Source organism: Sinocyclocheilus rhinocerous, unplaced genomic scaffold (genome assembly GCF_001515625.1).
Source record: "Sinocyclocheilus rhinocerous isolate Xijiao unplaced genomic scaffold, SAMN03320098_v1.1 scaffold8, whole genome shotgun sequence".
In the NCBI taxonomy this organism is placed as follows: Eukaryota; Metazoa; Chordata; class Actinopteri; order Cypriniformes; family Cyprinidae; genus Sinocyclocheilus; species Sinocyclocheilus rhinocerous.
In genome coordinates, this window is record NW_015666800.1 from 3055955 (window position 1) to 3073546 (window position 17592).

At 36.2% G+C, this 17592-nt stretch overlaps 1 protein-coding gene across 2 annotated transcripts in view; it reads right to left on the reverse strand.

The window, feature by feature from the left end:
• The window catches only part of LOC107733145 (serine/threonine-protein kinase D1-like), a 36665-nt gene extending 33148 nt beyond the window's left edge, over window positions 1–3517 (reverse strand). For both annotated transcript variants that reach the window (XM_016544658.1, XM_016544657.1), the window contains exon 1: window positions 3107–3517. In XM_016544658.1, the coding sequence (XP_016400144.1) occupies window positions 3107–3271 (165 nt within the window). In that variant the 5' untranslated portion in view covers window positions 3272–3517. The remainder of the gene's footprint in view (window positions 1–3106) is intronic.
• Window positions 3518–17592: the final 14075 nt, after the last annotated feature.

The following is a 17592-nucleotide window of genomic DNA, read 5'->3' on the forward strand; positions in this document are numbered from 1 at the left end:
CACACAGCGTCTTCACGACATGGCGGCGGTGGCAACAACAATACTACATCAAGAATCAAAGTTACGCCTTCTTTCTTTTTGGGCGACGTAATGCAACATTTGGGCGGCGTTATGCAAATCTGCCCACATCGTGACGTAGACATGTGGGGGCGTGTTAAAACGAGCCGTTTTAGGTAGGCGTGGTTGACTCTTAACTTTTATAAAGAATATCTCTTTGGATTTGAGACTTTAGTCTTTGCAACTTTACAGATCTTCTTTATGCACCAAGAGCTTGTAACACTCCAAAGAGAAAGGAAAAATTGAAATCGCATCATATGACCCTTAAGATGTCTCCTTTTGTATTCCATGGAGGAGAGAAAATCATGTAGGTTTGGAACAACATGAGGTTGAGTAAAAAGTTTTAATTGTCACTCTTCCTTTAAAGACGAAGTCTGCTTGTATATGACAGCGAATTAAATATATGAAGAAACTGAACAGTTCTATTGTTAGGATTAAATTAATCTGTTGTCACACATATGTTGTCACACATCAGACCTACCTTATATGCAACAAAAAAAGAGAAGAGAGGAAATGAAGTGTGACTCAAAGAGACAGCTATGGTTTGTCTGATTACATTTACCTCTGAGCTACATGTTCTTTTCCATATGAACACCCGTACAACAGCACAGTACTGCGGGTAGACATACGAAAGTAAAATTACTCCCTCCATCCTGCGAACACATTCCAACACATACAGTACAACTAAACAATATAAGCACAGAATTGTTTGAGACTGTCTGCACAACAATGTCACCTTCGCCTCATATACACTTATTCAACATCTCACATCGAACTATTTAAAGTGTTAAATGCTCTGAGTGCTTATGCTCAAGAGAGCCTCCCCATCTGAGAACGTGTATACAAGGCGTTGAAGGAGCTCAGGTTGCAGTTCTGTTGTTCTCATTCACATTTTTTTTCTTCTAAATATATTTAAACAAGTACTTCTATTTTCTAAAACACATACTGACAATGTCAGGCCTAAAAAAAAAGGTGTTTCTTGTTAAGCGTCACAAGATGCTTGTTGTTGTTATGCTTATCATAATACTGCTCTGTAGTTTAACACCTGTATGTCTTAAAACACTACATACTGCAACCTCTGCATTTTGTGTTGCAGAATAAACTAGGAAGCCTCAAGGGAGGGAAAGAGATTTTGGGAAGAAAACAAAGTTTGATTATGGTGGGAAATTATGTTGTTGTCAACACCTCGTGTCTCATCACAAACTTTATAAGATGTGCACAATGAGTAATATTTATGGAGCTAGTGTCATTCTGGTGACGTGTCACAGCACAGGTGCTTACAAAACAAAAAACACATTTTGCCGAAAGATATTAATAACTGCAGATGTCATCGTATGTGCCTTTTAAGGGGTGGTGACAATCTGACTGCTGTGTTATCACTGTGTTATGCGATTTCTGAGAATATGAATATACACACTAATGAATTATTACAAGTACTTGTGAGTTCACATGTCATCAGGTGTGGCTTTCACTTTCATGTCATTCCAAGTTACACAAAAAAAAGTTAAAAACATATCCATTAACCATATTTATCAAAATGAAACACATTACAGTTATTTATCAGAATGTTCATTTCCATACAAGAGTAGAGAGTTGCCAGCGACTTTTACGCTTCAAAAAGGACAAAAGGTCCATATGACTTATATATTCATATGTAATATATCCATATGTTCGCTATATTCCAAGGCTTCTAAACCGGCACAGTAGTTTTGTGTGAGGAAAAGCAGAAATATTTCATTTTATTCACTGAAAACCTTTGTTCCAACTCAATACCTTTATGATACACATTAGAACTTCTTTGTGACCGCTGGAAGCGAAACAAACTTGACAGCATAAATTCATCATGTTTGACCAATAATTTAGAACTATAGGGGAGAAGAAAAGTAAAAGAGTGTTGCTAAAGAACCATTTTCATCTGGATTTAGATAAATATGAGGGCAGGGCTACATTTTTACTTCATTTACTCTAAGAGCACCAATTCAGTTTGCTTCAGTAGATCACAAGATTCTGCCAAAATAATAGTAAATTATATATTTAAAAAAATAAGAACACACAAAATGCTAACAAATATTAAGAACATGCAACTTCAAATATTCTTGTCTTACAATATAAATATGTATATATATTTATGTTTTCTTAATTTAATGCCAGTCACTTCTTATAGTGTCCTTTTGCCAAAGCAGTATTAGTCATGGGAAGAAGAAGACAAAAAAAAATCAATAAACATGGTAAAACTCCATAGCAACAATGCAGGTATTAATTTTTTTTGTTTAGTAATTTCTATCCATTTAATCGGATTATTTAACAGTTCTCACTTTGTTCTTGAAAATGCAGTTTAAATATGAAGTTCAAGGCCACATTATACAACTGTTTTATCAGGTGAGCCAAAATAATTCTTGCCTTGATGTTCACTCAGTGCAACATAAACTTGTCCACTGAATAGTTTAGAAAGAATACAATTCAGTAGGAGAGACAGGCCTGCAGTACTCTGATGCTCTGTGTTAGTACAAGCCCTTCACTGGTTCAATAAGTGCCCAACGTCACCATGTCGTCATCGCTGTCAATGGAAAATACAATGCAGAACACTTAATAATGCTACACATCCAGTGTGTTTCTGTTGCTTCAGTTCATGGAGTAAACTCACAGTATGACAAGAATTCATTTTAACCGCCATTTTCTGTCATTTTCTTTTATCTTTTGAAAGTTTAAAGCTCATTTGTAAGCCTGTATGTTCTGCTTAACAGACTCCTAAATAAATAAATTCACGGACAAAATCCATTAGGCGGATATTTGAACAGGCTACCATAAACAGATGCTGCCTTAAAACACAGAGCCAATATAAATAAAGCTTTCAAGTTCGTGGTAACTCAAAATTCTGTGAGTTTGGAAAGAAAATAAGCACCAAATGTCTAACAGTCTAAGAAGTTAAAAGTTAATTCCAAACTCCGGACGGTTCACTTCTTTCATTATTTAGGATGATTAGGCTACATCTATGGTAATTTTACTTGAACAGCAATGAATGAAACATGAGGAATATGGAAAGTGCTACCTTCTGGTCCACGATGGAGCATGCCATCTCTCGGACCTGCGCCAAGCTGAACTCGCCGGAGTCCAGCAGGACGGGTTCCCGGCTCAACCCGATCTGGATTTGGAAGGAAATGCCTTGCGACCCCGGGAGGGGGCTCGGCGGTCGGATCACCGGAGGCACGCTCATATGAATCCCCTGGTGTCAACAATCACGTCTGGACAGCGATCAGATCGGGCTGTTTGATCAAGTGAGTTCACACACCGGTAGCGCAAACTGAGGCAAACTTCAGATCCCTAAAGACGTTCAGAGGGTAAACAGACGAAAAACGCGAATTTCAAGCAAAAAACGCTAGTACGGAAATGCAAAGAGTTATTTGGACATTGAGAGGCGATGATGATGATGATGGAGATATAGACGTCAGATATGTTTAATGTTGGGCTCTGATCAGACACCGCCTCCTGGCTGGTTCCTTCATCACGGAGGCTCAGACGCTGCTGCAGTGGCGAACGGGGATGTGAATATTAAAGTTTCTGTGCTATGGATTAATTCTTGACAATCATTTTTCGTTTACAGGTCATATGGATGGAATAGAGTCGGTACCCTGACAGAAAATTGCCATGGTAACCATAGTTTCCGCCAAAATACTTCCGCAAAACCATATGGGGCATCCTTCAAACAGTGTAAGAAGCTTTCAGAATATTTCGTTTCTGTTTTACATAATAGTTGTGGTTAATGCCACATTATTACCAATTGAGAGCAAAACATAAAACACTGGTGGGTGGGCTTTTTTCATTATGCAAAACAACCAACCAAAACACATCAGCAACAACATAGCAACATAAAATAATTAAAATAGATGAATCTATGATCCTTTTTTTGAACTGTAATACTGGATCAGATGTAGTTGATAACACTTTAAAGGTGATAATTCTTCTTGGGAAGTTCCATGTACATAAAGCAAAAATAATGTCTATTACTCCCTCTTTTAAGTTTTTCTGTAAAGAACTTAAAATATTTTATGACTCATTGATTTCAATCACTAGGAACAAGAAATGTATAAAAACGTCTCTCATATTAAAAAATTGTATTTGTAAAATGTAATGTTTTAACCTCCATGATGTATATTTGTTATATGTATCCCCCATTTTTATTTGTATTCTGTTTGACGTTAAGTATCTCTGTATGTTTGTTTTTGAAAGAGAAAAAAAAAATTAAGAAAAAAATAAGAAAAAAAAGCAACATGCTAAACTGCTCAGAACACCTTAGCAACACCATAGCAACCACAAATAGAATTATATTTACATGTACAGTACTTGTCAAAAGTTTGGAAACCTTTTGAAATACAGTAAAAACAGTAATATTGTGAAATATATTTTAACATCAACATACTTAATGTATTTTATATAATGTATATATGAAATATATTTTAAAATGTCATTTGTTCCTGTGATGCAAAACTGAATTTCAGCATCATTACTTCAGTCTTCTGTATGACTCTAATATGCTGATTTGCTGCTCAGTTATTATTGGCGCTCAGTTATTGATAATTGGTCTTCTTATTATCAATGTTTAAAACAGTTTCTGTGGAGCGTTTGTTTGAAATATAATTTTCTGTAACATTATAAATGTTTTCACTGTCACTATTGACCAATTTAATGCATATTACTGAATAAAAAGCATTAGTTTCTGTTAAAACACTCACACAAACGTGCCCCAAACATTTGAATGGTATCATGGTTTCTGCATAAATATTAAATAGCACAACTTTTTTCAAAGTTGATAGCAATGAGAAATGTTTCTTGAGCACCAAATCAGCATATTAGAATGATTTCTTAAGGATCATGTGACACTGACGACTGGAGTAATGGCTGCTAAAAAATTCAGCTTTGCCATCACTGGAATAAATTACATTTTGAAATATATCACAATTGAAAATAGTTATTTTAAATCGTACAATATTATTGTTTCTGTTTTTGAGCACATAAATGCAGCCTCTGTGAGCATAAGAGACTTCAATAAAAACATACAAATAATATTGTCCTATCAGGTGACAGTGCAGGTAGAGCATGTAATCTTTGCTAAACTGATTAGAGCGGAGTTAGTGTTTGCCCAGTGCAGCCCAGTGTTCACATTGACAAGGGCACACCAGGTATAGCATTTTCCCAGACAGAGTTGAGTGGCTAACTAAATGCCTTTTATTTAGATGGAAACTTACACATTAGGGTACAAATAATTCTGACCAGGCTTGAGTGGGCCAACTGTGTTCACGCACCTCCGTGTGTGCCGGCATTTTGTAAACAGAAGGGCTCAAGGACTTGTAGTTGCTAGGAGAGAGGCCAGCTGATGCTCGCCTCCCACGCATAGAGCAACTGTGTGTTCATCACTGCTGTAGTACCATACAGAAGGCCACCAATATCACTCGATTCAATTAGAGAGATCACTAATAGGACTGCTTGTTTTAGGTCAAATTAGACCCACACAGGCTTACCGCTTTGTCAGAGAGCAGACAAATTTCCCCAAACAAATGATGTGTTGATTGTGGCAACATTTGTTACAGTTAGTTTCTTTCACAACAGGAAGTGTTATTTGTAGTATATTGTTGGCTGGCTGTAAAACATTTTTTTTTTTTTTTCAGACAAAATGAATGATGGTTGCCATTGACTTCCATAGTAGGAAAAAAAAATACTATGGAAGTCAATGGCAACCACCAACTGTTTGATTACCAGCAATCTTCAAAATATCTTCTTTTGTGTTCAACATAAGAAAGCAACTCATACAGGTTTGGAACGACATGAGGGTGAGTAAATGATGACAGAATCTTCATTTTTGGGTGAACTATCCCTTTAAGATATGTTTTGAATGGGTAATACAGTACATGGTGAACATATTTCTCAAGTCAGCTGTACTGTCTCACAGGCTGACGGATTTATCACGTTCCATTTGCGATAATTAATAATCCATGTCCTTTTTAAAATAACTAGCTGCCTGAACACTAACCTTTAGAGATGGTTTATTATATGTAATTAAAGGGATTGTTGAACCAAAATAGAAAATTCTGTCATCATTTACTCACCTTTGTGTCATTCCAAACCAAAATACTCTGTTTTGTCCATATAGTGAAAGTCAGTTAGGTCCAAAACAACACTGAACCCCATTAACTTTCATTATATGGATAAAAAACACATTTTCAAATGATCTCCTTTTGTGTTCCAGAGAACAAAGAAAGTCATAAAGGTTTGGAATGATATGAGGGTAAATGATGACAGAATTTAAATTTTTTTAGTGTAAATCAGTTTGCAATAAGTTACCACATGAAAGTTACCACATTACACATTACCACGTTTTTCTTTCACTTTGCACGTTTCTTGGCAAATTTTTGGTTGATTCTGTGAAATGCAAGGATTGACCACAGCAAAGCATTTTGTTAAAGTGATGCAAACATCTCGCATGCTGCTTCTGTTCCAGGTGGCTAACCTTTCCATGCGCATCGATTCTTGTTTGACTCGGTAAACTCTTCATGACACACAATTTCTCATTTGACAAAAAGAACTAAAATTATTCCACTCATAAGCCTGTAAAATAATCTTCCTTAAATAAATCTAAATTACAGAAGACAGGAAGTCAAAAGATTATCGGAGCATGTCACACAGAAAGAGCGAGAAAACGCTGGCATATGCCAAAGCACCTCTTGACAAATAATAAGGTTTCTCTGTGTTAGGAGCCATTACAGGTCAGGACCCCCAGCGGCATGTCATGATGACTTCTAATTGCAATTTATGTAATAAGTGGGAAAGAGTTCTAGTAACATGGTCGAAATTGAGAATAAATGATTAGGGGCTTGGCAGAAATGACAGTTTTCAGTTTAGTACCCCGCTCACTCTCTCTCTCTCTTTCTCTTGCTGTGGCTCACTCAGCAATTAACTCAACGCCCATTACATCCTCAGTGCTGATCTGACTGACAGGGAAAATGTCTATATTTATAATTAGGGAGAGTGGAGTGACTTCTCCATCAAGCCTTTTTGTGACACAGAGGTTTTGACTGATACGGTCGGTGTCAGGTGTGACATCTTGGGGCAGTGGAGATTGTTCTTTGGTTTGGTTAAAGATGCATTTCAAGCAATCCAATTCTAAATAAGAGTTCATTTATAGTGAAAATATTTTCCTTATAGAAAGAAAGAAGATATTATCAATTAGTGGCAAAGAGGAAATCAAAATTCCAGAGTACTACAATATTTTGATATCAATATGTTTAGTTATTTTACATGAATATCGGAGAAACAGAAATTTACCAGCATTCAGAGCAGTTTGTGTGAATGTGATATATACTGAACAGTGTTAATATATTAAAGCTGAAATAAAAATAAATAGTGCTTTTCACAATGCATAGCCTCAAATCAACTTATACAGAAAATGCATGTTTCTACGATAAAATTAAAAGAAAGCTTAGATATAAAAATATAAAAAACCTAATAAAAATGATAAATGCACATAACAAAATTACAAAAAATTTTACTAAAATTAAAACAAAAAAAATAAAAGATCATTCAAAACATTTATAAAAACTATATAGTATAGAAATAATTCTAAAATATGCTGTAGCATAACTGTGCATTAACACACTCAGTTACTTCTATTCAACCAAAATCCGACCTTAGACTGAGCCAAGAATTGCGCAACACACCAAAGTTCAAGGACCAAGTGAGAAAAAGATCCTAATATATTCTGAGTAATTATACACTAAATGTAGAACCATATTCATAGAAGCTCCAAAGAATCGCAGATGTTAATAATAATATTTTTTATTGATGTAACACCTTTCAAGGATATTATCATATCGTGATCCAAGTATCGCTATAAAATTATCATCTGGTTATATGCATTTATCATTTGAAAATTTTCAGGTCATGTCAGGCCATGCATGAACATAAGCATCTGATTCATTTCAAAAACAGCTTTTTTTCTTTATTCGAAACTCAGAATTAAATGTTTATCTCCTTAACATACAATGTAAAATCACCACTCATCAAATATAGGGTGCACACAGATCTGAAATAAACTTATGGCAATCAAAGGGTTAAAGTGGATGCATGAAAGGAAAATGAGCATGTCTGATGTGAAACCATTGTTTGACAAGAGCCACTCATCAATCTTTTGTGGGCCTCTTCAGCCACTGTGCCCTCTCTGCATGCTCAATCTCATTCAGTCCTTCATTCACTGACCTTTTGTTACCATTCATTATCTTTTCTGCAGACATCTTCAAAGCTAACAAAACTTACAATTCAAATGATTTGCAATTGGGTGCCTGCTTTCCCATAATGCTCAGGTTCATGATGCAGTGGGTAATGCAAAAGGTTCAGTTTATATGATATACTATTATGTATTTTTTTATTTATTTTTTTATTGTGAGTAAGATTGACAATGGCATCTCGTCATTGCAACACAAACTTTGTTGTGCAGATCTTGTTTATTTAGTATGTGGTCAGCAGGGATGCATATTAAATATCTGGAGAGACCACTTGAGCAAAAAGTCTTCATTTCATTGGCTGATTCTGTTTGTTTTATATTCATTGTGATTGTGTCTTGGCATCGATTTAAATCCCCACAGCGAAGACGCCTTTTCTGTAATGACACTTCTGAGGACTCTGCAAAAAGGTCCTGTTTAGAATGTTGTAGTTTTGCTGGGTGAAATTCAAATAACAATAGGAAGCATATATAACAGGGTATGTAAATGCCAATACCCCGATAGATGTGTGAAGTAAAGTGTTTTGGGTTGGGCCTGCACATAGTCAGTCCATTGTGTTTGTGCAGCATTCAACTGCATCATATTGATTTGTGGAAAGGATTTTGAGAGAGAGAGAAAATTTGGGGCCTTAAATGCTGCTGTTTTCTGTTTGATTTACCAATATGCATTGTTACAAGCACCTATTATGTTAGTTAAATAACTGTTAAAGAGATAGTTCACCCAAAAATTTAACTATTTATACAAATATTTTAAAATGTTATTAAATAATTTATTTTATATACATTTTATTTTAATAAAAAATATTTTAAATTATTTATTAAAAATTATTGACTCACCCTCATGTAATTCCATACCTGTATGACTTTCTTCTGTGGAACACAAAAAATGTTATTATGAATAATGTTTCAACTGTTTTTTCCAAGACAACACTACTGACTTTCATTTATGGACACTAAATATATATGTTGACTCTTTTTTCACACAGAAGATAAATATGCAAATCACATGAAGTCAAGTCACCTTTATTTATATAGCACTTTATACAATATTGATTGTGTCAAAGCAGCTTTACAGTGTCAAACAGGGAAATAGTTTGTCAATAATGCAAGAAGACAATAACAAAGAGTCATTTTTCCTGCTAAAGTCAGTTCATTGATGTCATCATCCAGTTTGGCTCTCTTCCAATAACAATCAAGGTGAGTAAATTATGACAGAATATTCATTTTTGGGTGAACTATCCCTTTAAAGTCCCTGTAAAGTCAATTCTGAGCATTGTTTCTAAACGCATTATAAATGTTACAATGTATTGCTGAAACACATTACAAAGACTGTGAATTCTGTAGTACTGAATAGTGGAGTTAGACCGTTAAACAGTTTTTCACCAATTCTGTGTTCAGGATTTTTTGGGCGGGGCTAAAACAGTGGCTCGATGACGCACTGGAGCCACCGATCATGGACCCTCCCCTAACACTATAATAACTGTCGATGACGCACCGGAGCAAATATGTATGGCTTTGTAAATCCATTTAAGCTGCTACGAGCATCCATTCAGGCAGTTAAGAGGCGGCAGCTTTACCGTGAGTGGGCGTGGTTTCAGCGCAGACAGCGGACAGGCCCCCAGCGTTTGAGAGCAGAAGATACCGCCCATTTTTTGAGATTTCGATAACTTATTTTATGTACTTAGCAGATTTTTTTATCATTCAAATTTGGCTGAATGGTTAATAATACATTTCTCTGTGGTGTGACAAACTCAGAACACATACTTAATATTGACTTTAAGGCCTTTTAAAGGTGCTTGTGTTGACAGATGCATCATTTTAATTAACTATACAGTTGATTCATGATTGTATCGTATTTGTTTTAGGGTGTCGATGAAATGATGTGGCAAGTTGTTTGTGATTTATGCATGTTTGTTTGCAGGTGTGTGCATCTAATGTGTATCTTCTCTTTGTTCTGTCTCTTGTCTACTTCATACGGGAAATTTAATTTGAGGCCTTGGGAATCCTCTAGTGAAAATGTGCTCACAAACAAGTTTACTTTGAAAACAGATGTAGAGTCACAGAGCCCTCTGCAGAGTATTTATAAATCTATACGAATTATAATACATGCACAATGGAACCCAAGTGGTGTGCTGAGTCCGTAAGTCCGTACCTTCGGTCAAGAAAATAAAATAAAAACACTGGTTTATGGAGGGCTAGAATGGTACATATGCTAACTAAAGATTAAATTTAAAAATGTATTTTCCGTTGTTTAAATATAAATAGCAACATATATATATTGACAAAATCAAAATAACTACCTATATATACACATATAGATCTATCTATCTATCTATCTAGTAATAGATAGATGTAATACAACTATTAAAGCTTGTATAGTTGTGTAGTAGTGTATAGTTGTGTAATGCAACTATTACCGCTGGCTATTTATCAACAATTGGCATGTTTAGTCTTCATAATATCATGACGAAACACAATCATGGCAGTATGTAAATAGTTGACGTGATTACAACACTCTCGCATGAGAAATTGCTTCTTCGTTATGCTGGCCAGGGCTTATTTTTGATACTTAACTGGGAAATTGAAAAGCAAACATCAGAAAACATATTGCAACACTGCCAGGGGCGGTCCCTCAGCACCCCAAATAAAAAACAACAAAGTGCACCTTTAATTATTTTGTGTCTCCCAATAACAACTTTAATTGGCTTGCGGAGGCAGGCAGGGACTGTGGAAGCATAGCTGGCATTCAGATGGGACTTGAAGAGGACGGATACTGTCCCCTAATGGCTCACATCACTAGTTCTAGAGTCACAGGCCACTAATGACTCGCTTGTCACCCATCTCGTTAGCAGGGGGCAGACCTCGGCAGGCCCTCCCCTTGCCCAGTCGCCAGGGACAGGCCTAATTGGGTACAGGGTGTGGCTGGATTTAGGGCGGATGGTGGTCACTGTTGCATGTATGAATACACTTGATAATAGATTCCCAGGAGACTGCATTAATCTAGAGTTTCAAACCTGTAAATTGAACACCCATGCTCTGGCCTTTCCCTCGCCGCCCACTAACAAATCGTATTCTTTAGATCAAATGTATGAAGTTGTTTGTTTAGGATGCAAGTCATTCTTTGAATTGGCATCACACAACAACCCTGTTGACTGAACATTTAGGCCATAGAGTTTATAATTATACAGTGGTTTGCAAAAGTATTCAGACCTCTACCTAATAACTTGCAGGTGCCCCTCATAAAAATGTATGAATATGAATTAAGCATATTTTAAATGTTTCATTTGTACTTGCTCTACAGAGGACTTTCCGTCACAATATTATGTCAAGGAATGTCTATAGGCTGCAAAAGTATGCTAAGTACAATTTTCTCATTTTAGCCGATTCATATTCTGAACCATGACATTTTTCTTTCAAAAAGCACAATTAAATAAATCAATTATTTTAATGTCACATTGTTTATGTCAGAGAACATTCTTGACAAAAATGTTCTGTTTGACATGAATGCAACATAAAAATGTAGCGCATGTTTGTATTTGAAATTTCTATTGACAAAATCATAATAACTACCTATACAATAACTGTGCAGATAGATAGACAGACAGACAGACAGACAGACAGACAGATAGATAGATAGATAGATAGATAGATAGATAGATGTGTAATACAACTATTAAAGCTGGCTATTTATCAACAACTGGCATGTTTATTTTTCATAACATCATGACGAAACACGATCATGCCAGTATGTAAATAGTTGACATGATTACAACACCCTCGCATGAGAAATTGCTTCTTCGTTATGCTAGCCAGGGCTTATTTTTGATACTTAACTGGGAAATTGAAAAGCAAACATCAGAAAACATATTGCAACACTGCCAGGGGCGGTCCCTCAGCACCCCAAATAAAAAACAACAAAGTGCACCTTTAATTATTTTGTGTCTCCCAATAACAACTTTAATTGGCTTGCGGAGGCAGGCAGGGACTGTGGAAGCATAGCTGGCATTCAGATGGGACTTGAAGAGGACGGATACTGTCCCCTAATGGCTCACATCACTAGTTCTAGAGTCACAGGCCACTAATGACTCGCTTGTCACCCATCTCGTTAGCAGGGGGCAGACCTCGGCAGGCCCTCCCCTTGCCCAGTCGCCAGGGACAGGCCTAATTGGGTACAGGGTGTGGCTGGATTTAGGGCGGATGGTGGTCACTGTTGCATGTATGAATACACTTGATAATAGATTCCCAGGAGACTGCATTAATCTAGAGTTTCAAACCTGTAAATTGAACACCCATGCTCTGGCCTTTCCCTCGCCGCCCACTAACAAATCGTATTCTTTAGATCAAATGTATGAAGTTGTTTGTTTAGGATGCAAGTCATTCTTTGAATTGGCATCACACAACAACCCTGTTGACTGAACATTTAGGCCATAGAGTTTATAATTATACAGTGGTTTGCAAAAGTATTCAGACCTCTACCTAATAACTTGCAGGTGCCCCTCATAAAAATGTATGAATATGAATTAAGCATATTTTAAATGTTTCATTTGTACTTGCTCTACAGAGGACTTTCCGTCACAATATTATGTCAAGGAATGTCTATAGGCTGCAAAAGTATGCTAAGTACAATTTTCTCATTTTAGCCGATTCATATTCTGAACCATGACATTTTTCTTTCAAAAAGCACAATTAAATAAATCAATTATTTTAATGTCACATTGTTTATGTCAGAGAACATTCTTGACAAAAAGAAAATGTAAATATGCTATGGGAACAAATGACCTCATTTTAATATTTTGAAAAACAAAATTTTGCTGTAATAATTTGGGGATATGCACCAGCTTCAACACTGTTTTTTTCACACCTGTGGACAAATTTGCAACATTCTCAAATACATTGACTAACCACTGTAGGACATTGACCATTTCGCACTTGATCCACTTGATGTTAATTTGGTCTGGTTTTGTGGCAGCATTCTGTAGGTTTTCTCCAAAATATCAGTTTTTCAGTACATTGATCATTTTGAATTTTGGCTACAAGATCTGACTTGGTCTCATCTTACCAGACTGTTAACAACATGTGTTTCTGCTTTCACATTTCTAGTAATGGTTACTATACTGCAGCTTTACTCCATTCTTTGCTACTGAACGTTTCCTCTTTCAAATGATTGCTGGGGCATTCTTAGGTACAACCTTTTCTATTTAGTCTCTATAGCTTCCTGATAATTACCCCTGCTGTGTCCACTGGGACATCCAAACACTTGTATACTTGCAAACCCTTTTCCTAATTTATGCATTTGTTATCATGCAACTCTAACTTCTTTGGAATGTCCTTTAGTATTTAATGATCCCTTAATGGTGGTATTTTTTTCCCAAATAAAAATCATTTTCAGTTGTAATACATAGAAATGCAAACTTCTGCATTTCAAAACTCTAATTAATTCAGTAAAAATAAGAACTGATTAAAAATCTGAACAGGCCACTGTATATGTGTGACAGAACATCCTCTGATGAACTGGTTTAAATGATACATTTAAAATATGAAGAAAACATTCTTTCCCTTTGCTCTCATCTATGTCTCACAACAAGTGAATCGTTTGAAATTAATTGTTAAAATTTCCTTACGCTGACATACTGAACTGAATGGAATGGCTGATGTCACAGTTACACACTGCAGACTAGGTATGTGGGTGGACACGAGCTGTGTTTGGGCTGAAGGAGTGGTGTGTTGGTGTGTTGGTGTGTGTGATATAAATGAGCTGTTTATGTGTGAGTTCTATGAAACGGAAACCCCTTGGAGTGCAATAGAAGAATATAGTGGTGATAGTACAACCCTCTACGCACAGCTTGTATATATATATATGATAACACCAAAGCAGCTTATCTTCATTAAGATGTGTGATATGACCTGAAAGTATAATTTTAACATCAGTCAAGCAAACATTTTTATGTTTTATGAAAATATATGAATGCATATTTGTCATTTTAACTGAACTTAGGACTGTTGGTGATGCTTGAGACATCTTTGGTCATCCAGTGTTTCTGGAAAAAAAAAAACGAACAGTTATACTGATAATATAATAATAATACCACTAATTCTACTACTAATAACAATATAAAATGCACTAAGATCTGATGAGCTGCTGGGTTAATGAATATTAGTAACATTGTCTGCTTTCACCCGAACTGATTTGCTGAAATCAAAACAGTGACGTTAATAGGTGAGCGCCAGCCAATGAGATTGCCATTTGCGCATTAGTTACGCCGACTACCGTAGAAACCGGAAGTGGCTTCTGCTTGTTCTTAAAGGCTGAATAATTCCAAATGAACTCCAATATCTTGACAGGAAAATACAACAGAGAATATAATTTACATGTATTCATCAATTCAGCGTGGTAAGACTGTCTTGCTATCCCTCTCTTTGCATGTGTGAGAGAAACACTGAGTAGCGACGGCGAGTCAGGCGCCTTCACACTAAAGTTTACGGTGCATAAAATACTCTACTCATCCATTGAGATTAATTAAAATAGTGCTCTTTAATGATGGAAAGCGAAACTGTCAAGCATGCAGTGTTCAAAATGAGTGAAGGCAAGTGAAATATCTGTGTTAAAATTATACTTAGCCTCTAACTCATACACTGGCGAGTGAAATCTAACAATTTATTAGCCATTGGCTAATGATAGACATTATTTGGTCACCATAGCATTGAAATTTAGTCACATATGCGAGTAACTAGTAATAGAACTATAGTAATGTATGTGTCAGGAATATGGACCTGTTTTGTTGTGTTTTCTCCCATGTGCTCCCCCTGACCCAGTTTTTTCCCTCTCGTTGATTTGTCATTTGATTCACCTGTGTCTTGTAATTACCCCTCGTTAAGCCCTGTATTTTAGTGTTGTCTGCTCCATATTTCCTTGTCCGGTATTGTTCGTCTCTTGATGGTGCTACGTGTGTCTCTTGCCTACCCTGTGTACCCTTGGTTTGTCTATTAAAGATTATTATTCCTGCAACTCCTACGTCTCCGTGTTCCTCGCTCCTACACAGTAGACATCCTGACAGTATGTTGAGTAAACATTCAAGCATACATTTAGACAAGCGCAGTACCGCTGCTCCCTATACGCAGAGTATGCAGTTTGCGTAGGGCACCAACTCCCAGGGGGGCACCATCCCAGTTGCTCAGAAAAAAAACTTTCGTTCTATATTAATATTAACATATGCATATACATATACATAAATACAAATATAAACATGATGAATATATATATATATATATATAATTAGGTTATAAAAAATGCATTTTACGGTGAACGCAGTAGGCAGTAGGCTAAGCACACGTGACACGCCATTCCCGCATATGCGCCCGCTCCGGCCCTAACCTCATGTTTCATGTTTCAGGTACGTTCATAATCTGGTGAAACTTTTTTGTCTGTTGACGTTAATAACATGTTTTAATGTCGGTAATAATTTCACCACCAACAACGCATCTAATAGCCTATTCTCTCTGACTTTCCATGTTCCCTTACAAAAATTAGCCATGGTTTTAACACGAATAATACCAAAAATCATGGTTCTTGTAGCCATGGTAACCACAAATTAACCATGGTTTTGTTACTTCAAATAATAATTGACAAAGAAGTATTCAGATAGTCAAAATTAAATTAATTTGAGCGCGATTTAAACCCGGATGATTATAACCACTCTAAGTTCGTCTTATTTTTTTCCCAAATAAAAATCATTTTCAGTTGTAATACATAGAAATGCAAACTTCTGCATTTCAAAACTCTAATTAATTCAGTAAAAATAAGAACTGATTAAAAATCTGAACAGGCCACTGTATATGTGTGACAGAACATCCTCTGATGAACTGGTTTAAATGATACATTTAAAATATGAAGAAAACATTCTTTCCCTTTGCTCTCATCTATGTCTCACAACAAGTGAATCGTTTGAAATTAATTGTTAAAATTTCCTTACGCTGACATACTGAACTGAATGGAATGGCTGATGTCACAGTTACACACTGCAGACTAGGTATGTGGGTGGACACGAGCTGTGTTTGGGCTGAAGGAGTGGTGTGTTGGTGTGTTGGTGTGTGTGATATAAATGAGCTGTTTATGTGTGAGTTCTATGAAACGGAAACCCCTTGGAGTGCAATAGAAGAATATAGTGGTGATAGTACAACCCTCTACGCACAGCTTGTATATATATATATGATAACACCAAAGCAGCTTATCTTCATTAAGATGTGTGATATGACCTGAAAGTATAATTTTAACATCAGTCAAGCAAACATTTTTATGTTTTATGAAAATATATGAATGCATATTTGTCATTTTAACTGAACTTAGGACTGTTGGTGATGCTTGAGACATCTTTGGTCATCCAGTGTTTCTGGAAAAAAAAAAACGAACAGTTATACTGATAATATAATAATAATACCACTAATTCTACTACTAATAACAATATAAAATGCACTAAGATCTGATGAGCTGCTGGGTTAATGAATATTAGTAACATTGTCTGCTTTCACCCGAACTGATTTGCTGAAATCAAAACAGTGACGTTAATAGGTGAGCGCCAGCCAATGAGATTGCCATTTGCGCATTAGTTACGCCGACTACCGTAGAAACCGGAAGTGGCTTCTGCTTGTTCTTAAAGGCTGAATAATTCCAAATGAACTCCAATATCTTGACAGGAAAATACAACAGAGAATATAATTTACATGTAGCGCATCAATTCAGCGTGGTAAGACTGTCTTGCTATCCCTCTCTTTGCATGTGTGAGAGAAACACTGAGTAGCGACGGCGAGTCAGGCGCCTTCACACTAAAGTTTACGGTGCATAAAATACTCTACTCATCCATTGAGATTAATTAAAATAGTGCTCTTTAATGATGGAAAGCGAAACTGTCAAGCATGCAGTGTTCAAAATGAGTGAAGGCAAGTGAAATATCTGTGTTAAAATTATACTTAGCCTCTAACTCATACACTGGCGAGTGAAATCTAACAATTTATTAGCCATTGGCTAATGATAGACATTATTTGGTCACCATAGCATTGAAATTTAGTCACATATGCGAGTAACTAGTAATAGAACTATAGTAATGTATGTGTCAGGAATATGGACCTGTTTTGTTGTGTTTTCTCCCATGTGCTCCCCCTGACCCAGTTTTTTCCCTCTCGTTGATTTGTCATTTGATTCACCTGTGTCTTGTAATTACCCCTTGTTAAGCCCTGTATTTTAGTGTTGTCTGCTCCATATTTCCTTGTCC